A 25,940-nucleotide genomic window follows, 5' to 3' on the forward strand; every position below is an offset into this window, starting at 1 on the left:
CAATACCATCCCAACCTTCTGTGGATCCCAGAGAAACCACGTGGAGGAGAGCTGTAGATGTGCTCAGAACAACTTGTTCTTCATCCCTTTGCAGCCTTTATTTTAATACAAGGAACACGTAAGTAAAAAGTGTCCTTTACCTAGAGAAGGAGCTGCCGTCTATCTTTTCCAACCCTGAATTGTGCTGTACAAAAAGTTACTTTAGAGGCTTTAAGTCATAAAGAAGCTCAAGCACTACACTGTCAAGGAGAACCTCTGATTTCAGACTTTGTAAAGAGAGTTGGGTGGTGATGAGGGGAGAATTAAAGCAGAGAGGTGGAACAGGATTGTCTTTGTCTTATTATGATCCTTTAATCATATTCCTTAAAAATGAAAGATTTATGGTGTGTGTGACTTAAAAGGTGTTAATTGAACCACTTAGTTGCTGCAAATCCCCAAACATTTTTCACCTGTCAGCTCCTGTTTTCCCTCTCAGTCTATCTACGAATGGTTTCCAAGTGAGTGTTAACCCCTTGTTAAGACTATCAGGATATGTGGTGCAGAATGCTTAGCTTGGTCTTTGCTGTGCCAGATCTAGTGGATGTAGTTTAGGGCACAGAAACCCTTCATTTTTCTCTGTTTATATTGATCGCTGTGATAATCTATCACTTCTCCTTACAAGCCTGACATTACTTACATCCTTAGGCATTCTCTGGTCTAGCATATCTCAAACAGCACTGTTAAACTGACCTTTATATTTTTTTACCTACTCAGTAGTTTTAAAGTTTCATCATTAGGGATTATTATTAGTAGTATTATTATTATTTACACAGTGCAGTTACACAGTTATACACTTCTTCATAGTTCATTTCTAACCAGCCAGACTGGCACCAGCCCATCTGCCTTTCTCTCCTACTGCTGATGCTGCCTGTCTGACATGCTCTCAAAGCTGTCTGGATGGAAGAGTGCATTTTCAGAGATTTGGCCCTTTGCTGTATTCTTTCTGCTCTTCTATGATGGCTAAACTTAGATACGTTTTTCTTAAGCAGTCTCCTTGAAGTGCTGGCTTGAATGAAGATAAGATGATGGGAGGAACAGGTTTAAATAGACACGTCTGGGTCAGTGCCTGCCCCCTGCCAGTGCTTGGAGGCTGCTCCCAGCCCAGGGCCTCGTGCTGTAGCTGTAGGGCTGTGAGCTGCTGCTGCTTCCATCAGTGGTCACCTGGTAGCAGGACTCCAGATGTCAGCTATGGTTATCTCTGGATTGCTGCAGTCCTTGGCGGGCAGTGCCTGCCAGCTGTGTTTGGTCCACAGGGAGCCACTTCATCCTCAGAATGAGGCTTCAGGTAAATCATCGACTCAAGATTTGCCTTGCTGTGGGTACCCAGAGGTGGTAGCATCGACATAATGATGATATCTCTTTAATGATACGTTTGGGAGCAGTACCTACAAGGGCAGAAGATATGCTTTCTAATTAATGACATATTCAGGAAAAGCACTGCCTAAGCTGGATCGCCTCAACCCTTCTTTTAGCACCTGGTGGTACAGAATAATGATTTATATTAAGTGAAACTTGGAAATTTCTGATTGTGAACTTTTGCAAACAGTAGATGGCTGTTACAAGAAATAAATGTCCAAGGGTGAGAACAGGCTCTATGTCAGTAGAGGTGAGCACAAGGAGTGCAGCCGTGCTAAAGGAAGTTTCCAGTAATGCACTGGGGGAGGAGAATCTTGAAAGCTTTCTCTGAGTGTTGCACAGTGGTGTGAGAGATTTGTTGAAAACTAGTTCTGTTGGATGGCCTGGTCTCATTTTAAGTTAGATTAATATGTACAGAAGAGCAAGTCAGAGCTAGAAGGCTTGGATCGCTTGGCAAAGTTTCCTGTTGATGCAAGCACTGACAGCATGTTATTTCTTTCACACATTTCTTTCAATTTGTCTCAGAAACCAGCTGGGTTTCTTGCTTCACATTACTCAAATAAACTTGTTGGTGCTACAGTTAAATAGCAGTCAGCTGAGATTAGTGCTTGGTACCCACAGTCCCCTTGTACTTTTAATATTGGCACCCCCCGTAAATCTGAGTGTTGTCAAGAGTAGGACTCCGGAGGTGTGCTAATCAAAGAACAATGGTGTTTGTATTTTTAAACTGCCTTAAGAAAGGAAAAGGATTTTCCCATATTCAAGTGCCTTATTCTTGAGGAAAACAGGATACAAGTGTACAGTGGAACCAAGAATTGGCCACGGTAAAGTACTCCCAAGTGATTTCATGCATCTACATCGTATTTCAGAGTGCAGCTGCAGTAGTCAAAGGGTGACGGAAAAGTTATGGAATCCTGAACTTTGAGCTATATTGTTGGTTAAAGCTTGGTCCCAAGGCTGTCCTAATCTAGTTAACTGTGTCAGAGTGGTTTGATGACCTGCATGAGCTGGCTCTGTCAGTTCAGTTTCTGCTACATGCATAGCAATTGATACCAACTGGCATGCTTTTGTGCCAGATGGTCCAAAAATTGGTGAACAAGTATTACAAATTTGCTTACCTCTGTCACATTTCAGGAGGCAGAGCGGAGGCATAATGCCAGAGCAATATGAATGTGACTTGGCAGAATTGTTGCTCCTGTTTTGTCTGCTAGCAGTTAGTTTGTCAGTGGAATTGTCATTTAGTTGTTATGCCTACTTAATTCAGTTAAAATATAAACCCATGTAATGCGCTTCCCGGTCAGCAGCATCTCCTGAATGGCCCATAGCAAACAAACTGCTGTTTTTTTTCTGGATAAGAAGTGGGCTTTATATACGGAACTATATATGTGCTAGGAAGTAAGGCTGTTTTGCCTTCTACACAGCCCTATACTTTGCATGTGTAGCTTTTCTTAGGTAAGTAGTTATCTCTGTAGTAACAATAAAGCAGTAGCTATTGGCAAGAGGTGAGGTCATCAAACGCTAACCTCTCTGTGAGAGTTTTTGAGGACTTAAGGCTAGAACAAGAGCTGTATTAGAAATGAATATATCCAAACAATAAATAACTCAAATCCTAGCACTCTGCTTGCTGAAGTGATGTTGCTCTGTCACTCACTCTTACGTAAAGCTTTTCTTCTAGCTTGTGGAGGAGGGTTTGTTGTTTCTGGTGATTTTTGGTTTTGTCCTTTCTCAAGTGTTTCAGTAGCATGACTGAATGACATCACAGAATCATCTAGATTGGAGAAGACCTTCAAGATCATCAAGTGTTATGTTCTTTTTAAAGCCTAATCACCTGATTTATTTGAGGGTATGATTTAATGAAAAACTGACCTGGCTCTTTATTTTCTTCTTTTAAAGCTGTATCAGCTGGAGTAGTTACCACAAGAACCTGCTAGCCAGCAGTGACTATGAAGGCACAGTCATCCTGTGGGATGGGTTTACGGGACAAAGATCCAAGGTCTACCAGGTAACGTGTAATCAGCAAGTAACACTTCTCTGCACTACAGACTGTGTCAGGGGAGCAGTGTTCAGATTTAGATGCTGCTTCTAGTCCAACTGTAGGTGAAATAGATGCTGCTTCTGTTTGACAAATGTCTTATCCATACAATGTTATTGAGCTGTAGTCCTCTGAGCGAGGCAGCTCTGTCTTCTTGTCACAGCCATGAAGCAGTTGATGTTTTCTTGCCACCAGTCTTGCTGCTGCTTCCAGGTAGGGAGTCTGCACAGGGAGAAATGAGTTCCTGGAACTTATTTGTCTCACCCTTCTTTAGAAACCTTTGTCTGGCTTTCTCCATTCGTGCTCCGCATCTGTCTTTGTCAAAAGCGTTTTGTGAAATCCTGCAGTGATTACTGTTACAGGTGTTTGTAAAGCAGAAAAGCAAAATGCAGACTTATGTGGCAAGTCTAGGAGAACGAAATCGTAGGCAGAAGTCTTCCCAGTATGGTCCTGTGTTCAGCAGAGCAGCATGGGCACATGTGGACTGAGCTCAACAGCGAGACCTGTTTTGTGATAACTTTGTGGTACTTTGTGTTTCTGTGCTGTTTGAACACAGTGTTTTCATTTAATGGATCTGAGAGCCTTGAGGTCAGAACAAGGGGGCTGGAAGTAAAGGTGGCCTGGTGGAAAGAGGTTGGAGGTGCTTGCAGCGTGTTGCGTAGGTAGAATACTGCATTGAAACTGGTCTGTGCAGGCAAGCCTTCAGTTCTTCCTTCTTGACAGTTCGGCATAAGTTTTAATTCCTACTTAAAGCTTTGTATACTTTTTCATTGTGTTTTAGTCATTTATAATGTTTGTTTTCATTAATCCTGTACACGTGTCAATTAAAAAGAAATGGTACCAGACAAAATAAATCTTGTCTGTTTTCCTCACATATATGTTTTGCATTTCTTTGAGACTAAGTAATGAGCCTGGAGAGGACCCAGCTGTTACTTGTGTTAAAACAAACTAATTTTGCTTCCCATCGAATCACCTGAATTCTTGATTTAGATGTACAAAGATAAAGGCGCACATGCTGACATCTGCCTCACATGTATTAGAATTCCTTTAGCGACTTGTCCTGGCGAGCTTTTCATGTTATCATCTTGTTTAAAGGCTTTAAACAAAGGATTTGCCCAAATTTCAGGTTTCATTCAGTACAGTGTTTTCGATTCCAACATAAGATATGTCAGCGTAACAAATATAGCCCTTCTGTGCTTTGTGTGCAGGCTTGAAAGTATATGTTTGAGTGGAAAAACACAGGATTCAACACCAGAAGTGTTGTTTAATAATTCAATATGAAGATGAGAGCTTCCAGGACTTTCTGATAGAAGATGTTCTAAGTGGCTTTGGACAGACATGTTAATCAGTATTGGGAGACAAAGCTGTATTCTGTTAGAATAATTAGCAGCACACATTGGAAAAACAGCCAAATGATACTGGGAAAGTAGATCTTTAACGTATATTTCTTGAAATCATAGTTGCTTCAAATTTCAAAATCAAATTGAAAAGAGAACAGTTTTTAGTTCTTAAAAATTGCTGTTCTGCTGCTGACTTCTTCCAAGCTGTGTTTAGCATAATACAAGCATTGATCTGACTGGGAGAAAAGGTTTTAAGAAACCACCAGAAGGCCTAGGAATAGCCTGACAATTTATAGCAAACAGCATGCGTTTTTCTTTCACCGCTTGATCAGATTACAGCTCACTACCTTGAAATATGTGTCGTTTTTCTCTAAACAGGAGCATGAGAAAAGGTGCTGGAGTGTTGACTTCAACTTGATGGACCCAAAGCTATTAGCTTCAGGCTCTGATGATGCAAAAGGTATTGTTTTTCTTTCCCCTGTCTCTGTGCAGAAGACTTACGCTTTCTGCATTCCCTCCTAGGAACAGAAATGTGATCATTCAAGTAGCTGATCCCTCAGCTGCCTTCAGTATTGTTGTTGATGTGGTAACGTGTCAAGATAGCAACAAACAGTTCAGAACTTAGAGTGAGAGAGCCTTTGTTGGGATTAAGATTTCTTGGTGTGACGTTCAGTTTTAGGGTAACATACTCTCTAGCCATCATCTTCCAGAGCACTAAAGAAAACTAGGTGTGTTTTAACATTAGTTAAGCTTGTTGAGTTAAAGCCTCAGGGCCTTTCAAAAGAACAGCATGTATTTGTGTTTCAGAAATTAGGTTGTCAGGCAAGATGCAGACACTGAACAGCAGCAGGCATTTTCACCTGTAGTTCTGAACATTTAATGTCCTGCACAGCAATAAGCATCTCTCTTTCACAGCATGCAGGGTGTTTTTCGGAGCTTAATGGGGTTGGGCAGTGGACTCAATGGGGTCGTTGGGAGCAACTCTCAACTTTCCATACTCAAAGATCCATTGGTCAAAGAGATTTTGAAGAACCCTTAAGGCAACTCTTTCCCAACCTACCTGGTAGGTTAATGTTCCTCTTCTAAGAGTCAGGAAACATCTAAAGAAGGGGATGGGATAGCACTGAGGAATAGGTAACACATGTAACATACTTCATCCCTCATGAGCAAGATTTTATTTATAATGTGTTTACAATAACAAATTGCTTATCAAGCAAAAAGAGCTTTAGAGTTCCTTTTGTAGTCAGTGGAGATGAACTCTGCTGGATGGGCTAACAGAGCCCTGCTCAGAGCTGTTCATGATTTGCTTTGAAATGATAAATGTTGCACAGCAATTAAACCTTGAGAACCTCTTAAATGCTTTTAAAAACTGTTTCAAAAGAAAGCTGTACTAGTGTTCATCAAACGCATTTAATGCTGTTCACATCACTGGCAATTTCATTTAGAAAATGTAGCTTTAATAATTATTTTATATATAAGGTTCTTTTTAATAAATATATTTTTTTGCACTTTCCCCCTTATGGTTGATAGTCAAGAGTGTTTTGTGTGTGCCTAAATGCAGTGTGAATGTTCACCTTGCAAATTATCTGCCTTTCCATCACTTCACTCTCCACTCATGCTGTGCATTTGAAGAAGCTTATCTACCAGGTAGACACGCATTTATTAGCATGCTAACAAGTTGTCCAGTTGTGGAAAGCCAGCTGCAAGCAGAGCTCTTGTCTCTAACTTGACAGTTCACTTCTTCAGTGATAGTTTTTAAGGGCGGTGTTTACTTAGAAATTATTGAAATAAAGGCTGCAGATCCACATAAATGGCATGTCAATCCTCAAAGGTCTTTTTGAAGGTATGTTGGTGAGGTTTTTTAGTGAATAGAACTGGCCTGGAACATTTTATCTTTTACCTCCACCACGGTTTGCCTGTGATTTGCATACAAAACAAGCAAATAAATGGAGTTCTGTGTGAGTGTTAGAAATAAGCACCGCTTTTAAGTTGCTTCAGCTACAAAGCAATAGTAGTAAATAACCAAATTGAAATGTTGTTGGTGTCCAACTTTCATTTCACATAAAAAGGGTTAAATATGAGTAAAAGGTAACACCTACGAATGGTCTTCACTCATAAATCTGCATAACTTCCGTTTTCATCTTTCTGCTTATCTTTCTGAGGGCTTAGCATTGTTCTGGGCAGCTCTGGGTGTGCATTAGGGACATATTTGGCCAGGTGCAGCATCTGGTGGGAAATACAAGAGCTGCATACCCTTCCTGTTCTCTTTTTCTTCTCTGCTTGTGTGAGGCCACACTTAGCTTTCTAACAGGAAATTTCAATGTTGATGGATATTGGTGTGACCAGGACTATTGAAGCTGATGTCTCCATGTTTCTCTAGAAAGGCATGGGTGTAAAATTTTTCTGTCAAGTGTTCAGGACAAACCAGCAAAAAAAAGTGACAGCTTAGCCAGTTCTTTCTGCTTGCCTGTGTATCTGCCTGTCCCTTCTCAGTCTTTTCAAGTTGGAGGCTAATTTTTAAAGCGCACCGTATCCTCAGTAGATATATTTGGGAAAGGAGGTTTTAGATTAATAATCCTGTCCTTGGTGCTTCACAACTGTCTCTGCCAGGGCTCAGACGCAGCAAAGAGGATGCTAATGAATGAAGTGTCACAAAGGATAAAATGCTTCTGATACAATAAGAAACAACATCCTCAGGTCTTGGGTCCTGCATCAGCTTCTTCATTAAATGAACATAATCCAGGATGCTTATTTGTGAAAGATCTTTGTACTTTAATAGTAGGTAATGAGAGCATAAAAGCATTAATGCACTTGTAATAGCTACCATATGCATGAAAGCACCATTTTGTCTATGGCTGTCATGTACTTCCCTCTTAAAGGGGCAAAGGTAGTTGAGTATGTCTATAGAGACCCAAAGGTGCATGCCACCTCGATGGCAGTCAGCAAAATTAGTGTTTACTTAGGATGCAAACAGCCTAGGGAAACTGCATGGCCCTAATTTCAGCTCTTTTATTCGCATAATAATGGCAGGAGCTGTGATTCTTGTGTAAGTAAGAAAGGGTGAAGTTGTGCTCTTTGAGCAAAGGTAATTAAATTTTGTGACAGCATACAGTCGATATTGAAGTGCTGGTTAGTGCTGGAGCTAGTGCAGACTTGCAGCTCTTCCTTAGTCCAACATTGCTATGAGTTCTAGGCTGAGAATGTAGATTAGTGGTCAGAGTCAGGTTAGTGAATGAAATAGTGAGAGCAAAGTATAACCTGTTGCCGTTTAGGGAGAATTTAAATCTTCACTGAGACAGTTCTGGAGTGATCAAGTCTGTATTCCTTGTTCTGATCTTTTTGAAGCTCCCTGATGCTTGCAGAGATGCTAGCAATACTGACTAATTAAACTCCAGGAGGAGTGTTGGCTTTGTGTCCTTTCTTAGCTGAAGTCCCTTCATTATTTCCAGCTCAAAATGGGGACCTCCAGCAGAACAGAAGCAGCTGTGAGGGTTCTGAGCTGTGGTGAAAGGTTACTTATCATTGCCTTGTGGTAGTGGGGGAAATCAAGCATTTATTTTATTACATATAATTAAAAATTATTTCCTTGCTAAGTATGACCATGGATGCCAATCCTGCAGCTGTTTTTCATAGTACCTGTGAATTTGATGGGACAACGTAGTATTCACTGAGCTGGCCTAGTGGAAGTGTACTGATGACTGCAGGTCAGAGCGTGTTTCCAGCTGTGGTGAGGATATCACAGGTTTGTTTGGTGCTTCATTTTGAATGATACTTAGCTCCTTCAGCTTCTGCTGGCTCTCACTGGAGTTTTAGGTGTTTACAGCTCTTAAAAATATCAGGCTGAACTTTCAGCTCATTCGTTTTCCTGGCTAATAGCAGTTCAATAATTTTCTGGAGCTTTCAGGTCCATTGTATTCAACTGGGAGTGTCTCAAAAGGTCAGGATGATGCTGACAGGTAAAGTGGCAACCCAGATACCTGACTGACAGTCTTAAACTTTCTGTGTGCAGGGAGGAAATATCTCGCAGTCATTGCCTTGTAACAATCAGGAGTTTAAATCATGCTCCTGACCTTACCATCAGTGTGCTGATTTCATACATCAGCCCCTTCGGCTATTGCAGTGCAGGCTTCCACCTCCTTTATTAGTTAGTGTTTGGTCTATGGAAGATTAATTTATAAACTGACACAGTTGGTTCTGAGCAAAAATAATCTTAAAAAGGTTCAAACATTTGAAAAGCAGAAGGCTGTTCCAGAAGCATCTTCTTCCTTGTGTGGTGAGTAGTGGACACTTGGCTGCTTAGAACTGTACCTGCCAGTAGCAGCAATACTAGCAAGTGTGCTCTGAGAACATGTGCTGTAGAAATAGTCAATCTCAGATGGTTCTTTGTCTCATGCACACAATTCAAAGTGATAAAGACATCTGTGTATTGTATAATTACTGCCTCGACCTCAGTGCTGAAAGCTACAGTAAATAAACTCTTATGAATTATGCTTTATTAAACTGTCAGTTCTTTATGAAAAATAATGGACAGTTGCAGGTAGAACTTGACAAGTTTCATTATGAGTTGTTACACGTTGCATACATCCTTTTTTATGGCACTGACTAAGATATAATTGGAGCCTGGTGTATCCCACAGCAGCCAGATCACAGAAATTGCTGCAGACTCTAATCTGCATCTGTCAGTTGTAATGAATATTATGATGGCTTTGAACACACAGGTTGACTCTTCTCTAGATAAATGGCTATGCAGTGTGACCGACCTGAAGACTGGAATGAAAAAAACCTGAAGCTGAAATGGTAGCCCTCACATAACTTCTGCATCAAAACTGAGACCAAATGGCTCTTTAGTAGAGACGGTTTCAAGAAGGGACTTGGCTACGTTGGAGACTGCTTTAAATGTTGATGGAAGCTGGAGGGCTTCCAGATGAGTCTGTTTGCTTTTATTCCTAGATTTGAGAAAAACACTGCTCTAAGCTGTGAGAACATTTAACTTTGCTGCATACCTCAAGCTTAAGCAGCGCTGTCTGCCACCAGTGTCTTCTATAATGACAGCATTATTTGCTTCCTACTGCAACTTTGAGCATATATATTGTGGTATATGTTCATTAATGCAAAATACTAGTGTTATATTACAGTGCAGAATTATCTTTTCTAGCCTTGTGCTTCTCTTCTGTCCCCCAGTATGACACACAATGGAGGAGGTAAACCTTCCAGTCTGATCTGGGGAGAAAAGAGCATCTTAATCGATGTTTACAAGGTTGTTTGTTTTATTTACAAACATGGCTAGATGTTTAAGGTGAACATTATGGCTCAGGTAAATAAGGATAGATTTATTGCTGAAAACCAACAGCAGTGTGGGTGCTGTTTTCATTGGATTTTACGTAATGGCTTTATGTAAATCCAGTATGCATCAGTGTTTGTGTTTTTTGTTGTCTTCGTGCTTCCTTGTAATGGTTCCAGGCAGCTGTCAGATGCCAGCACAGGGCTGTATTTGAAAATGATTTGTTGGTGTGCTCTGAGCAGTTGTGTATTTCCTCTGTTCCTAGAGCCATTCCCTAAGGTGTGATCAGACATTGCCAGCTTTTCATTAATAACAATACTATTAAGAAGTAGGAGCACTGGAATGAACCTGCCAACATTCCTTCTTTTCCTTGACTTAAAACACCCTCGGATAATCCACGCAGCATTGCTTTCCTTCAGAGCTCCGGGGATTTGAATGACCAAGAGAAAGTACAGAGGGGTGCTCTGCAAGTGGAAGGGACTCACCATGACAATACTTATTTCACTAACATGCTGACTGTAGTGGGAAACAAGATTCCTGCTCTTCTTTGCCATTTTTACTCACTCCTTCACCTCCTGAGCAAGCTTTCTGGTCAAGAGGTGGCCACAGATCTGTAGAAACCCAGCAGGGTCTTGGAGCTGTTACAGGGTTTAAGCCTTTGTTCATCTCCTACATGCTCATGGATTTAGCTTGCTCTGCCTCAGAACACAGTTCATGATGCTTGAGTACTGCACAACTTGCTGCCGCTTGCATGCTGTGTGCAGGGCATCTGTACCTTTGCTAATGGTGTACATTTTCCAACTTTATCTTCAGCTCCACTAAAAGCAGTGTGACCAATGGGTCAGTGTAAGCAAGGTGACTGTCCCCTTCTGCTCTGCCCTGTTCTATTTGGAGTATTGCGTCCAGGCCTGGGACCCTCTGCACAAGAAGGATGCAGAGCTGTTGGAGCAAGGCCAGAGGAGAGCCACAAAGATGCCCAGAGGGTGGAGCATCTTTCCTATGGAGGATGGTTGAGGGAGTTGGGATTGTTTAGCATGGAGAAGGCAAGGCTCCAAGGTAACTTCATTGTGGCTTTCCAGTACATAAAGGGAGGACCACTGGAAAGCTGGGGAGGGACTTATTATAAGGGCATGTAGGAATTAGACAGTAGTTAATGGGCTTTAAAATAAAAGAAGATAGGTGGAGGTTATATACAAGGAAGAAATTCTTCACAGTGGTGAGGTGCTGGTACACGCTGCCCAGAGAAGCTGTGGGTGCCCCATCCCTGGAGGTGCTCCTGGCCAGGGTGAACGCGGACTAGGACAGCCTGATCCTGATGGGTGACAGCCTTACCCATGACAGGGGGTATTGGGAATAGAGGATCTCTAGGATCCCTTCAAATTCAAACCATCTGTTGATTCTATTTTAAGAGTAAGACTGACCACTTGGGGAGCACATATCACTTCATCTTTAAGGTTAAATGATGCTTGAAGTTTTTGTGGATAGTAGAGAAAGCTAAATTTTGAAAAGTCACTGGTGTTTTCTGTTGATCTTCCTGTGAAGCGCTGTAGTACTTTTGGGGAAGAGCTTGTTCTGTACAACATAGTTTAATCAGTGTTCACACAGCAGTGTTGAGAAACAGTAGAGTTCTTTGTACCAAGGAAATATATCATCATAGGAAGCTAGCATACTGATTTCTTTTCTGTCTGTGCCAGTTTCTTGAGAATAAAACAAGTTGTTCTTACTCGCTTGTGTTTAAGCATACAATTAGGTGCATTTATTAAGTGCAAAACAGTTCTGCCTTGGAGCATGGAGTTCTGTACATCTCAGCAAGGGAACAAAGAACAAAAGGGGGTATAAACCTTCCTGCTCGTGGTTATATGGACCTGCAGTCCAGTCATCTTAAATGTTGAGATTATAACATAACAGTGAGTCATCTGTTCTGCACCCACCACCTGCATGGGACGTGCACCTTCAGCACCTCCTGAGTGTATGGGGATGAGTGGAGTATTGGTGTACCTGGGAAAGCTGTCAGGCTCAGCAGCCATCAGTTAGAATCTAACCGTTTCTAGTTGTTAATATCTTGGCAAATGAGTTTGTTTGTAATCTTAATTTTGAAGGTGATTCTGTGCTTTTCAGATGAAGTTGGGTCTTTTTGCATACTAACTTCTTTTTCTGTTTCTCTAGTGAAGCTGTGGTCTACCAATTTGGACAACTCCGTAGCAAGCATTGAAGCCAAGGCGAACGTGTGTTGTGTCAAATTCAGCCCTTCTTCTAGATACCACCTAGCCTTTGGCTGTGCAGGTATGTGAAAGGATCTTTGAGCAAAGAGGTATTGTTTCTTCCTTCCTTTAAGCTTTTTCTTTCTTGAGGTTGGCTGCTGTTCTTAGGAGTGTAGTATCTTTGCAGTTAAAATGCCTCTGAGTAAGGCTTTTCAAATGTGCAGTCACCCTGAAGACATCATGATACCTGAGTGTCAGCTCCTTCCTGCAGCCTGACTTTTTAATTTGCCCGTGTATCAGAGAAAAAAAACTCATGAAAGCAAGAGGCACAATGTGTTTATTGAGATAGCTACCAAGCAAATCACAGCTTTGTGAGTCTTGAAGCAAGGTTGAACGTGTTAACATGGTGATAGTTGTCCTTTCAAATTTGCAGCATTGCTTATAAATAGTAGAAAACCGTACTGGGAGTTTCAACTGGTTTTACCTGAGGTGTGCTGTAGAACAGTGGCTATGCATTTCCCATAGCTGCAGATATGATCCCTGTTTCTGGGTTGATTTTTTTGCTAGGTTGAGTAAAGCATCTCTGTTAATGGTTTTGGGGGTTTCTTGATGTAACTGGGAAAGGTACTATGAGACTTCTATTCTTTTAGATTAAATAGGTTTAGGTGTTTGTACAAAGACTTGAAAGCAGAGTGGGTATCACTACAGGAGGAAACTGTATTGTGCTACACATGCAGCAATTGAAACTTAGAGGTACATATAAATGTTTAACCAACTCTGCATTTCCCTTCTCTTCAGGGAGTTTTAATGTGCTTGTAAGTAGATGTTCTGATGACACTTGCTATCTCTGGACTTCGGGAGATATGTTGATCGCATTCTTGCAATCGCTACTTTGCCATTTTTCTTTAGGTGTTCCAATTTCCAGACTGGTTATGCTTAGAATTGACTCTTAGGAGGAAAAAATACATTTGCATTTTGATACACTGCAAAAAATGGATTCAAGTTGGAGTGTAAAATATTGACTTGCTTGACAGGCATCTTGCTGAAGGTTAGTGAATTACATGCAAGAATAGAATTGAATTACAATACCTACTAGCAGCATTTGAATGAAAGGGGCTATCTGTGAAAGGCTCTTGGGAACGATGAGAGCACTAGCTTCAAATGGATCAGCTACTGATTAAAATAGATATGTAACAGCACCATGAAGCAGAATTCTTCCTGATAAATCAGTGACTGGGATTCTTTTCCACCTGAAAGGCAGAGGAGAGGATAAGGCACAGATAAATCTATGAAGGTTTTTGGAGCTGGAGGGGCACATGAGATGAAAACAGATTGCGTGTCTGAATCTATCAGGCCACGCTCGTACCAAATTAAAACCACACTTGTCTTCAGTAAGTTAGTTGGGGAAAGAGGCGTTAGTGGACATTAGGGGTTAAGTGGAAGCTTTGTATCACCACATGTGCTTTTTTGAGGTTGAGATAGCTGAGGGTAAAATGGTATTTGTAGTAGGGAAGAGCACATAGGGGGAAGACAGACGATATTTTTTGTAAAAAGTTAAAGCATCTTTACCACCAATTAGCATCTTCTTGGTGCTTGGTAATTAAGTCTAAATAAAAAGCAAAATGGATATTTAACAGTGGTTGTGGGAGCAATTATGTGGACTAATTATACTGGTGGGAATGATTTCCCACAAAAGAATTTTAATTAATCTTTCAGCAATAAATACGAGTGGAAAAAAAAAAAAACACCAGATGAAATTAACCAAAAAAGAGGGATCTTAAAAGCTGGTTTTATTGCTAAAGTAAAAATTTGGAGCAAAGAAATCAGTTTATTTTTCTCTATAGTGAGTATGAAAGTAAGCACTCTCCTGTTTAATGTGTTATGACAGAAGCAGTTTTTTTTTTTTCCTTCTCCATCATTTTGAACTGATCTTGTTTACTAATTTCATTGAGTCCGTGGAAGAAAAACAACAGTGTAACTTGTGAACAGCGTGTTTGTCACGTGGGCTGTACAATTAATAAACAAAGAAAAGCTGGTTTCTTTAAACAGTGTTTAAAAAGGAAAGGCATGGGGGTGCAGAGGTTCCTGTTTGCCGTCACAGAAATAAAGATGGGTAGTAGAAAACACTAATTCATTAAGAAGTATAATGGGCAATTTTAGGAAGTGGGTTTGTCTCTGCATTGACTTGCTTAGATGCTCAGAGGAGTTTCAGTGATGAGAATTCACATCATTCACATATTTTCCCAGTGATTTTTTTCAGTGACAAAGGAGCCCTGATTTCCCAACATTGCACAGACAACAGAATTGGGTGCAGTGTTTAAGCAGAAGTGTTGCTCCTGTAGGTGCTTCATAGTGTTGGTTTGATGGAACTTGATGCTGTATTTGCGTGCATGTATGTGTGTATATATCCTTACAGCTTAGAACTTGAGAAGCAATTGATGAAATGGTTGGTGGGGAACGTATGTAATATTTGAGGTATAAAAAGATTATGTGGGTTGGTTTAATTATGTCATGATTAAATTACTAAATGCGTGTCTTCCATTCCCCCTTTCTCTGTACGTAGGATAGGTTGTGAATTGGTACCTTTGCTTTAGTAATGCAATTTTGACTGCAAGTCTAGGGATTCGCTATTGGGTCTTTAGGTTGTCACACATTTTCTTTTTCCAATTATTATTGCCCTTTATTTTCACTTGAGGGCCAATCTTCAGCTCTCCCTACAGCTGAAATCCATTATAGTATGGCCTTGTTCTTCTGCATCTTGATTAATGAAATGTTTTCCTCTACCTTTGAAAAAGCATCGAGTCCACTTGTGTCCATCTATTCAGAATGCCTCTTTGAAGTTGTTTTTCCTCATCAGATATTTCAGATATATCAGCATCTCCTTGAGTTTCTGTGCTGGTCCCCACTTTGTGTTCTCTGCAAAAACAGAATGGCTATCCTAAGATCCTCTCTGCCTTATCTCAGGCAGGTATTTATGTATCCCTTCTCATTTGTTAGTAAAATGTTGACTCTTCGCTTACCTTTACCAGTGATGCTATGGGTAAAATATTCAGAGAGAGATTCACTTTGTAATTGCTCACTTTCTTCAATTTTTGAAGTATCTCCCTTCCTATTTCTGAATGTTTGCTAATTTCCATGGTGCAGACGATGTGAGCTGAGGTAGCAGGCTCTGAAGATTGTCATCCATTTCCCCATGCTGAGTTCCTCAGCAGATCCCTGCCCTTTATTGTGGCAGGAGAAGTTGTTTCAGCCTTGAACAACATCATCTGAGAAGGGCTTGGTGTGGGCTAGAACTGGAATTTATTGTATCTGTGGATTTCTTCTGTGCTTCAGTTTACCCACTGGGAATAGCACTAAAGCCAAGAGTAGCTGTGATGTTTGGGTTGGATGTTGCTCTGCACAAGTGTTCATGCGTTATCTCTATATGAAGCATCCTCCTTTAGAGTGAAGTATTGGCTTGGCTTCAAGTAGATGCTGCAGAAAACTGCTTTAGTTGCTATTACAGTTGCAAATCCCAGGATTCCCATCTTAGATGGATGATAGATGTTTCTTTTCTGGACTCTTTACTCCAAAAGCTTTCAGATGACCAAAAGATCATTTTTGTGGCTTAAAACAAAACAAGCAAGCAATATACTGGAAGTAGAGCCTAAAATAGAGAAATAGGTGTTTGGTTTAGGAAATAATTGTCTTAAAATTTGACAGGCCATTCAGGTGAGAAGAAAGCTATCACATCAGAACTGCAACCTGATGAAATCCATTGCAGTGGAGAGGGCACATAAAGAAGAAAAGATCCCTTTTGCCTGTTCCTTTCATAAAAGATTCTATTTGCATGCTTACTGAGTTGAAACATTGTGCAGTATAAGCTGTAATCACTGACAAATATAAAATCAGGTACTTTTGTGGTCTTTTCCTCTTTTTAAAAATAGGTGGGTCTTTATCCTGAAATTAGCCATATAAATCATGGCCAAAGGTTGCTATTATTCTGCTTCAGCAATAGCATTGATGCCCTCAACCTATATAGTTTTGAGCAGTACTGTTTCCTGGCTTTTAGGGGGAAAAAAGAGTGAAAAATGGGCTGCAAATGCATACAGTTGGCAGCTTGAAAGTCCAAGTTATGCAGTCTGGGTGAGATCAGCTTGTCTTACTATCTCCAGTGAGCTAAGCACAGCTATTGATAGCAGCAATGCTTTATTCCCAGCATGCTGTAATACCGTCAGCAGCTACTGCTGACCTTTTATTTCCCATATATTATGCAGAGATCAGATCATCAAAACTTTGAATTCCTGAGTTCTTGCACTAGATTCATCATCATCTTTCATGTGATTTTTTTCTCCATGCAGGACCCATAAATGTGGCAGGTTGAACTGGGGATGAGAGGGGCTCCTCAGAGCTGCACAGCTGCAAGGCAGACTACCTGCTTCCCAGGAGTTGTATAAACAAGTGGAAGCAGCTGATGAGTATACATAGACAGAAGTGCAGCGAAACATCTGCATCATGTTCAGAGCTTAACACTTTGGTGGGTTAGTTTCAACCTCAGTCAGATATCACTGCGTTGTCACAAACTGTTGACAGTGTAGATTCAGGTGTACTGACCCAGAAAAGCATAGGGCACCACTCATTGTGCTGGTATTAATGTTTACGTAAAACTACAGCCTCAGAGGCTGAGGTTGTCTACATTGAGGGGGGGAGTGTCTTCCCCACGCTCAGGCTTCTCCGCTTGTTCCTGTCCATGCATTCATTCCCCATTCTGTCCCTTTTCCTTATTCCCTTCCCTACTTGTACAACGCTACCGAGCAAGTGCACTTCCCAAGTAACTGCTTGTCCTTCCCAGATGACTTTGCCCTTGTCCAGCAGGTTTTGCATGCTATTTAAAAACATTTTTCTTGCACCATCTTCAGCATTACAGAATGGCATCACACTCTGCCTTTGAATGCCATAGCCTTTCGTTCCTTGTTGAAAGGCCACGAAACTAATGATTCTGATTCACAGCGAACAACTTGAAAAAGGACTCCTTGTTGCTATGTCAACCGTTTTGTTTTGATTTTTTTCTTTTCAACTGTATCCCCACCTCTTAAATTCTCTGCGCAGCCCTGATGCACTTCGAGTTCAAGGTCACGTGTGGCTTTTTAGTCAGTATCATTCAATTTTGCTAATGTACCTGGTGCCCGAGCAGGACTGCATCGAAGACCATCTTTGTCCAGTGAAATATTGATTTTCTTGCTGCAGTAACTGGAGGGAGTGATTTCTCTTTTCCCAATATCTTTGTGTAGAGCCAGCCTTTCATGCTGCCTGAGATCTGGGTGACTTGCCTGCCTTGTCACTCATCTCAGAAGAATGATGTGATATTAATGACCAAGAAAGCAGCGTGCCTTTTTGGAAGAGAATTAATGTTTTCCAGCTGAAAGCAAGGTCTTACCTTAATAGATTCTCCTGGGTAAGTACTTCGCTCTACTGAAAGCCAGCAATGACTCAGAAAGGATCTATCTGTGTGAAAATGTGATATGTTTAGGGTGGAGTTAAGCAACTACTTTGAGCTTAAGCTACGGGATTGCCTTTAGCTTTTGAATTGAGTTTGGTATTCAAAGGCATGGGCTAAGGCTAGGCATTTCTTTGAAGCATGTGGATAAAGTTCACAGCAGCACAGAAAATTCAGCCTTTATGGAACTGGTGCAGCATGCAGCAGTCCAGGACTTGCCTGTAAATTCTGTTGAGCTGGACCTGCAGGGTATCTTACCTTTTTATGGGTATTCAGTGAGTTTCTTCTAGTCTGTAATCTCTCAGGCTATTGACAGGGAAAGATGGGGGCAAGGCCGTGCTTTTTCAAGTGCATGCTTGACGTAGTATGGCTTAAACTAATTCCAGAAACTGTGGCACGTGTGTCATTCGTTGCAGACTAGGAAAGCATCTGCAGCCCTTCTTCAGTCTTCTAAGGGTCTCTTGAGGGAAGGTATCTGTGTTTGACACGGTCTCCCACAACATCTTTGTTCTGAAACTTAGAAAATGTGGGATAGATGAGTGGATGGTGCATTGAGCACTGGCTGACTGGCAGAGCTCTCAGAGGGTGGTCATCAGAAGCATGGAGACTGGCTAGAGGTGTAACTAGCAGTGTTCCCCAGAGGTCAGTGCTGGGTTTGGTCTTGTTCAACATCTTCATCTACCTGGTTAAAGGGATAGAGTCTAGTGGATTTGATCAGTGTTGATAAATATCTAAAGGGATGTGGGAGGCAAATGGATGAGGCCAGGCTTCTCTCAGTGGTGTGAAGTGATAGGATAAGGAGCGATGACCTAAAACTTGATCACGGGAAGTTCTGTCCTGACTGGCATATGGGAGAACTTCTTTACAGTCAGGGTGATGGAGCACTGGGGCAGATTGCCCAGAGAGGTTGTGAAGTCTCCTTCTATGGAGATATTCAAGGCCTGGCTGGATGCCTACCTGTGAGACCTGTTGAAGCATATCTGCTTTAGCAGGGGGGTTGGACTCAATGGTCTCTTTTGGTCCTTTCTAGCTCCTGTGATTCTGTGGTTTCAGCCAGTGGTAGTAATCATATGTCTGCACTGATAGAAATTAATCTAGGGGAAGCGCTGAGCTTAGGAAGATTGTTTAGTTTAGAACTCTGTCTTGAAGGTTTGATTTGAAAGTGATCCCTCTTCATAAATGCTGGAATGTAATATAAATTGAAGTATCAAACTGCCTTCTGTCCTGATGCCTGTCCAAAGACTGTCTTTCTGGCTCAGATTTCAGACGTGTAAGATAAATCTGCACCTGTTCAGAACTGGGAAATGGAGGAACTGCAGCCACACCGTGTTACTTAAACCAATGCTGTGTGTAAACTGACCTGCCTGTGTGGGCCCAACAGATTGATGCCAGTTCAGCCAGGCGCTGTGCAGTGCCTTTAGATCAGTCCTGGTTAGGAAAAAAGAACATAAAACCCATTCACAGGCATGGAGGAGGTGTTGTATGTACAAATTTCAGGACTCAAAGCTTATTTCACTTTATTTACACAGAAAACGTCATGTCAGATTCACTGGGTCGAGTACTTGCAATACATAGTGAATACCACTACAGAGACCTACTGGGAGGTACCAAACTATCCAAGAGATCGTCACACTTCAGTGACAAGAGAACGAATGAAATGAACTTGAGAAGCTCCATTTGATTCTCTGTAGAAAAGGATGAATCTGCCATTAGCAGAAACGAGCTTTCTTATTGTTTGCTTAAATATTCTTTTCCCCATCATTTTGTCTTACAACTGGTGCAGAAGTCATTTAGTCAACACTACAAACTTCAAATTAAGATTGAAATAACCCTTGAAATTGAGGAACAGAATAGGCAGCTCTGAGATTCATCTTTTCCTCCAAATGTCAAATTGCTCTTGCTAGGACTTTTTGCTGTATTCCTGAGAGTTGAATTTGCTTCAACCTCAGTTTCCAAAGCTGCAGTTTGTTTCTGATGGCTGAATTTAAAGGAATTACTTATTTGAATGACATCTTCTCTAGTGCCTCATTGTTGTACCTCCTTTTCAAACTGCTTACAGGCTTTTATTTGAGTACGGTGTGCAATTGGACTTAGACAACACTGAGTACCTTTTCCATACAAACTGATGAAAATTGTCACGTTGCTTAGGAAAAAATCTGCAACTTACAAATGCAGTGTGCTCTGTTTTCTAGAAGGCTCCATTTCATAGAGTCTGAACATCTGAAGATTGCCCATGTTTTGTAAGAGGAGAGTTTCAAGATGCTTGGTCTAGATTGTGAGGAGCTTGTATGAAGAGGAACTGTTAGACACTTGCATCTCGAGCTGGTGACAAAAAGAAAGGCTGTAGATGTATATACACATCCAATTCATGTGGGTCATTTCATTGCCTAGCTAGGTAGTAGATTGCCACTTTTCCACACATCATGTACTTCTTCCATACTTATTTTCTCATCTGTATTATCTACCATATCTTCAGGGTTTTGATTGAAGCACTCCAATCTGAAGTTTGAGTGTTAGTGATTGTGACAATATCTTTTAATATTCATCATCTCTTCCAACCAGACTGGAATCTACTTTGATGGCCATTCAGGTGATGAGTGAGATCATCACCTCCAAAACCTCAGAGGAGGAGGCTTGTATCTCCTCAGGCTAGAGAGGCATGGTATAGTGCTGAGGCCACATTGGGTTTGGCTGAGAATTGGACAAACTGTGTCCTCAGTTGCACATTGTAATGCCTATTGCAGCAGCCTGCACTTGTCCTAGAACCAGTTTGTTTGCTTTTAAGCTTGTTTGGTGGTTCTTGTGTGATGTTTGCTGATGTAATAGAAATCCTAAAGCTGTTGCTCCATAAACATGCTAATAAAATCTTAGGGAGGATGTTCCTTTTCATGTCTATCTTTCATAGTATATCAGGTTCTTACCTGTGTGAACTTGTTGTCTTGGACCTTGTGGTCAGAGTGAGCCTGACTACCATCTCCCTCGCTGCTCCATGACCTGCAGTGCTTTGAGGCTATTAGTAACAAGACCTTTGGTTTACACTAAGGTCAAATGTTGTGTGCAGCAAGTATATTGAATCAGGAGAGATCTGCTTAGCAAATGAGGTGGTACTGATGGCTTTGATGGATGTAGCCAGCAGTCTTTGTACCAGAAGTAAGACTTCTGGTGCTCCTGAGACAGTTCAGATCTTCAGACATTGTATCTAAATGATAGCATGGGTTGGGGGACTTCTTACAATTAAATGACTTCTCTTCACATATTTTGGGTGTCATGAAAGTCATTTATGGTCATTGAAGTATATGAATTAGTGGATATAGACATACACTTCCATTATCAAGAAGAAGAGTTTGAATAAGAGTCTGAACAGTAGCTTTCTGCAGGTCTATTGTCTTCATTAGTTTTGTAACACTGATAGATCTGCCTTATCTGTACTGAATATTTTTTGGGTTTTTTTCCAGCAATCTGATATATGAAAAACTTCGGATTGCACACAGACCATCTATCCCTTACTCCTATGAGAAATCTCTGCAGTTCTTTAAAGCCATAAAGGTCAGAGTTGCAAAGGAGTTCAAGAGAAATCTGTTTTGCTCCCTTTCCCACCTCAGCTATTTTTCTCAATGGATTAAGATCTCTAATGCTTTATGTTTCCTCCTTCTCTCCTTAATATGGGACAAGTTACTTAGTGGAGGCTTTACGGGCTGCTATGTCAGAAGCTTTAGACAAGTCAATAAAAAACGTCCCCAGTGCATAAAGACCATTATCCATACCCTGGCAAATGTCATCTGTAACTTCAAGCCATAGGGAATCAGTCGAATCCAAAGGTTAAAAAATAGGTGGCAGATCCCATCAAGGCTGCTGTTCCCTTTTTCTGTTCAGTAGAGGGAGATATAGATCTTCAGTGAAATGCTAGTGTTGATATGTATTAAAAAAGTGAAGCATTTGGTGTAAGAGATTACAGTCAGTGGCTGAAGCAGGGTATCATCTTCCCTGCAGAGCTCTGTCAGCGTATATCAAACGCTAACCTGTAGCCCACTGCTGTCACCTCCCTGTGCCTTTCCTTGGAAGAGTGCTTACTGAGCTGTTGGTTTTGCCAGACATGAGACTGAGTCTACCAGTTGTGCTCCATGCAACTGCAGCTTGCTTGAATTCAGTTTGCATGTGGCGAGCCTTTGCCATATTGCTTTCTGCATCATCCAGTCTGCCCTATAGAAGATTGCTAGGCATTTCCTTCTTCTCAGAACTGCATTCTGCCTTTGTTTACGTGGAGATCAGGGCTGGATTTGTGTGTTGGATTCTTTAAATATGATGGGCAGCTGCCTCCAATAGTAGTCTTTATTACACCATGAGAAAATGAGATTGAGTTGTCAGAATGCAGTCATCCCCAAAAACCTGAGTGCCTTCCTCTGCTTTAGAAACTCCCCGTTAATGGCCCTACTAACATCACTGCTCTGTGGCTTACTTAAAAGATAGATTTCAGATTTTGCCACCAGCAAAATAAATCGTATGGACCTTGCTTACTGTTGCATAGTCCTCTGAGCTAGGATGTAAGGGAAGAGAACATCAGGGTGCTTCAACCCACAGGGAAAAATCTATTGAGTGCTTTTCCAACCCTGGGCCCTTGGTGGGTGGCTGTTAAATGCTTGTGATGTGTATGAGCTCCCTGGGAGTGCTGTACAGAGGTGTTTGAGACCACTTGTCTAGACAGAACTCGGAGAGCAAACATGAATGAAGCGCTGCATCCCAAATCACGTTGGGTGCACACATGAAATACAAAATAAGGACGTTGTTCCAGTTGGCTGCTGCAGAGCAAGGCATCACTCCTTGAATACCTTGCTGGGTTTCCCTGCCAGGGTAAAAGAAAATGGATATTCAGGAAAACTGTTCTTTTCTTTTAAAAAGAAGAGGTAAAACAAATTCTTCAAAAGAGTAGTTTTGTTTTAGTTACATAAACAGAGTACTTGTAACTTCTGCAACGGAGCGTGGTGAATATGAAGCTATACCCAGCAAACATTGTAATTGTGCCTGTAACACTGACTGTACTGGGACAGAATTTTCATTGTTTGTGAGTTCTTTTGAAGGGAAGCTATGGACAGGAAAAATAAATACCAGTTATCACAGCCTGTGCTGTAATGATCTTCCAGCAGGGAAATGCTGGGATGAAATGGTTTTATCTCTCTTCTCTCCTCGCCATGTGATTTGTCATGCTGCAAGTGCAGAACGCTGCATTCTTCAGCAAAATGCTCCGGATTGCTTTGTCTGCCAAAGGCTCTTTGCTTCAAACTATATCAAACCCATATTTAATCTCTTCGCTTACAGGAGAGGAAATAGTTTGTAAAGAGGGCACTGGTGTCAACTCACTGCTGTTGATATTATCTAATTTTTTCAGGAAATTCTTGTTTTAATTTTTGTTGCAGGGCTTTGTTTTCTTGAATTCAAGTCCATTTTGTTCCCCATGCTTAACATGTTGCTGTCTTCTCTCCTTTTTTTCCAAAGCATCTGTTTTCTTTATGTAGTGGAAACTATCATGTTGTCTTTTCTCCTTGCAATTGCTTGTGATGGACCAAAGCCTGTGTTGATCCTGGTCCATTCTGGTCTTATTCTATAGAGTGAAATCAATCTTTTGTAGAGCTTCTTTGGCTTTGTTTCTTTCTTCCATACTCTCTTATACACTGGAAAAGACCAGCCTTCATGTGCCTTAGTGCACTGGATTATTCCCAGAGCTGGAGCACTCAACCCTATGCTCAAACTCCAGTCTACCCCTCTGTCATAGGGAAATCTAACTTTCCGTCTAACTCCCTTGTAGACCTCAAAGTGCTGTTGTTTGTTGTTACAGACTCTGCAAAAGTTGAAGTTCTGTAGTTCATTTTCCTTTTTTCTTGCTTCCTTGCTTTAGAATAAAGTTAATTGCACTTAACAAAGGTTGCATGGCAGCACCTCGTGCCACCTCCAGTATATGGGAGTAAGTAGACAAAATGTGACAGATCTGAGAAGCCAGAATAATAGTAACAAATGGTTTAATCAAATTTGGATCTCAAATTAAAGGAAATCCATTTTAATGTATTTCATCTTTGAGGCTTGGGCACCGATAGCAGTTTTCTGTCTTATCTTGGATGTCTGAGAAAGAGCTACACTTCTTTATCTGGCCCTTAATCAGCTTGCATGTTATGTGCACTGGTCCTTACAGAAAAGTCATCTTCAGTGTAATGCAATACGGTGCACCATATGACAGTGTACCACAGTTGATGTGAGCTTATTTTAAGATCAGGATGTTGTCCCTTTTCATCTCCTTCCTCTTTCTCTGCACTAACAGGAGAAAAGTTTTCAACAGGGAAGACTGAGGTTGTACCTCCTGATTCTGCTTCTGTTTTTAGCTTAGCCAGAGCCTTTACCTCTGAGGATGCAAGCTTCCTTTTTGTAGGACAGAACTGTACTGAGCTTGGCAGAAAAAGAGGCTTTTGGTTAACTCATCTTGATGGCAAAGTTCTGTTTTGCCTATTGCTTGTTTGTGTATGGTGAACAAAAATTCTTTAAGGTGGCTTGCCCTTCTCTTTATGGCATAGCACTCGTGGGAGTGATAACATGTACTCTTTCTGTTCACTCAGACACTTGAAATGCAAGCTTTTGTTTGGACCTCTGGGCAATGCATTGGGTTATGACTATGTGTTTAACTCTTTTCTTTGTGAGCAGGTTGCCTAGATATAGTTCTGGGTAGCTTTGAAGGTCTTGTTCTATCCTTTCTGTGTGCTGAATGTTCTTGCTTACACTTGGTAGAGGAGGAATGAGAGAAAGACCATCTTCTATAGGTAAACTTTTAAATATAAATAATAGGGTTTCACTGAACTTTCTTCAGTACATATTGAGCAAAGTGTGCTTCCCTCAGGATGTCCAAAATCATTTTTTAACCATTGAAAGCAGAAATGGGATCAAACTCCCAAAAATCAAACCTCTTCCTTCACTTTTTTGTGCTTTTTGTGGTCTTTTTTGTGCCCTTTTGTTTGGTTGTTTTTTTGTATTGGTTTTGTATTGGATAACCTAACTGGAGGAGGGTGGGTGGTATCTTGCACCAGTATTGCCCAGATTCAGATTAAACATTACCAAGCAAGTCGTATAAATATTCCTCTCCACTCCTCAATCAGATTTATATAAATATCTTTAATTTTTACTGCCTGTCATGCAGACTTTCACTGTGGCAAAGGGCAGCAGCTTTGATCCAAACTTGAATATCACAGAAGGGAAAAAAAAAAGCAGACAAATCTGAAGGAGTGATCTATCACTGACGTGAGATACTAGATAAACAGGTAAAGCTGTTGTAAGAAAAGAAACCCAAGAGAGGTACATCTGAGAGCTGTTTGCTGGCCTGGGCTTCTGTTTCAGTGAAATAGCAGCAGCACAAGACATGCTGGACTGTAGGTTGGAGCTGGAGCATTGATACAGAAAGTGGATTTGGTCCCTTGTTAATTTTTAAGAAATTAATAATAATTTGAGATGTGCTTGGATAACAAAAGGCCTTTAGCAAACCTCAAGTAGCATCTGATTTGCTGCTTTCCAACTTCAGTTTTGGATACTGATATCTTCCTGGCTATAGCATCCGTGTGACATGCAGCAGTCAGAGCCACTGGCATTCTCAGGCATGTAAGCCCTTGAAAAATGAGAACGACTTAAATTGCTTATATTTTGAGTAGATCAATAACATAAATATTGAACAGCTGAGAAATATGCATTTCTGAATGAAGTAAGAAAAATGGTCGTCAGTTTGTCAGCAATTCAGTTTTCCTAAGGAGAGCTACAGGACCTTTGCATGCAGCTCTTGGGGCTTTCTAGTCATCACATCTATTGAATACAAAGCTGTTGCATTGCAGGTAAGCTGTTGTTTTGCTGTCCTTGGCTTGGTATTCCTTCTAGGAAGCAGTTCTCAGTCAGAAAAAAAAGCCTTGGAGGGCTGCGAGGTTCTTGGAGCTGTAGGGTAGTTAATGCTGTTGGTGAAGGACGTGATGTGGAAGATGAATGTGGCTTGGAACTGCTGGTACCTGGAGAGTTGGATTGGTCTGTGTGCGTCACCACCGCGATGCACAGGTACTCAGAGGAGCATTAGGGGGAAAAAAAATCTGCTGCCCTACGATGCACTTTGCTAACCTTGATCCAAAGTTGCTGTTCGTCAGTATATTTTAAGAGCTTTTCAATAGGTGATGTGAATTTAGAGCCTTCTGGTAACAGCTGT

The 25,940-nt window shown here is 41.1% G+C and overlaps 1 protein-coding gene across 4 annotated transcripts in view; it reads left to right on the plus strand.

The window, feature by feature from the left end:
- The window catches only part of COP1 (COP1 E3 ubiquitin ligase), a 124,191-nt gene that overhangs the window by 58,985 nt on the left and 39,266 nt on the right, over positions 1 to 25,940 (plus strand). For all 4 annotated transcript variants that reach the window (XM_072343521.1, XM_072343523.1, XM_072343522.1 and 1 more), the window contains 3 exons: positions 3,289 to 3,397; positions 5,146 to 5,227; positions 12,215 to 12,331. In XM_072343521.1, the coding sequence (XP_072199622.1) occupies positions 3,289 to 3,397; positions 5,146 to 5,227; positions 12,215 to 12,331 (308 nt within the window). The remainder of the gene's footprint in view (positions 1 to 3,288; positions 3,398 to 5,145; positions 5,228 to 12,214; positions 12,332 to 25,940) is intronic.

Source organism: Excalfactoria chinensis, chromosome 8 (assembly GCF_039878825.1).
Source record: "Excalfactoria chinensis isolate bCotChi1 chromosome 8, bCotChi1.hap2, whole genome shotgun sequence".
Classification (NCBI taxonomy): domain Eukaryota; kingdom Metazoa; phylum Chordata; class Aves; order Galliformes; family Phasianidae; genus Excalfactoria; species Excalfactoria chinensis.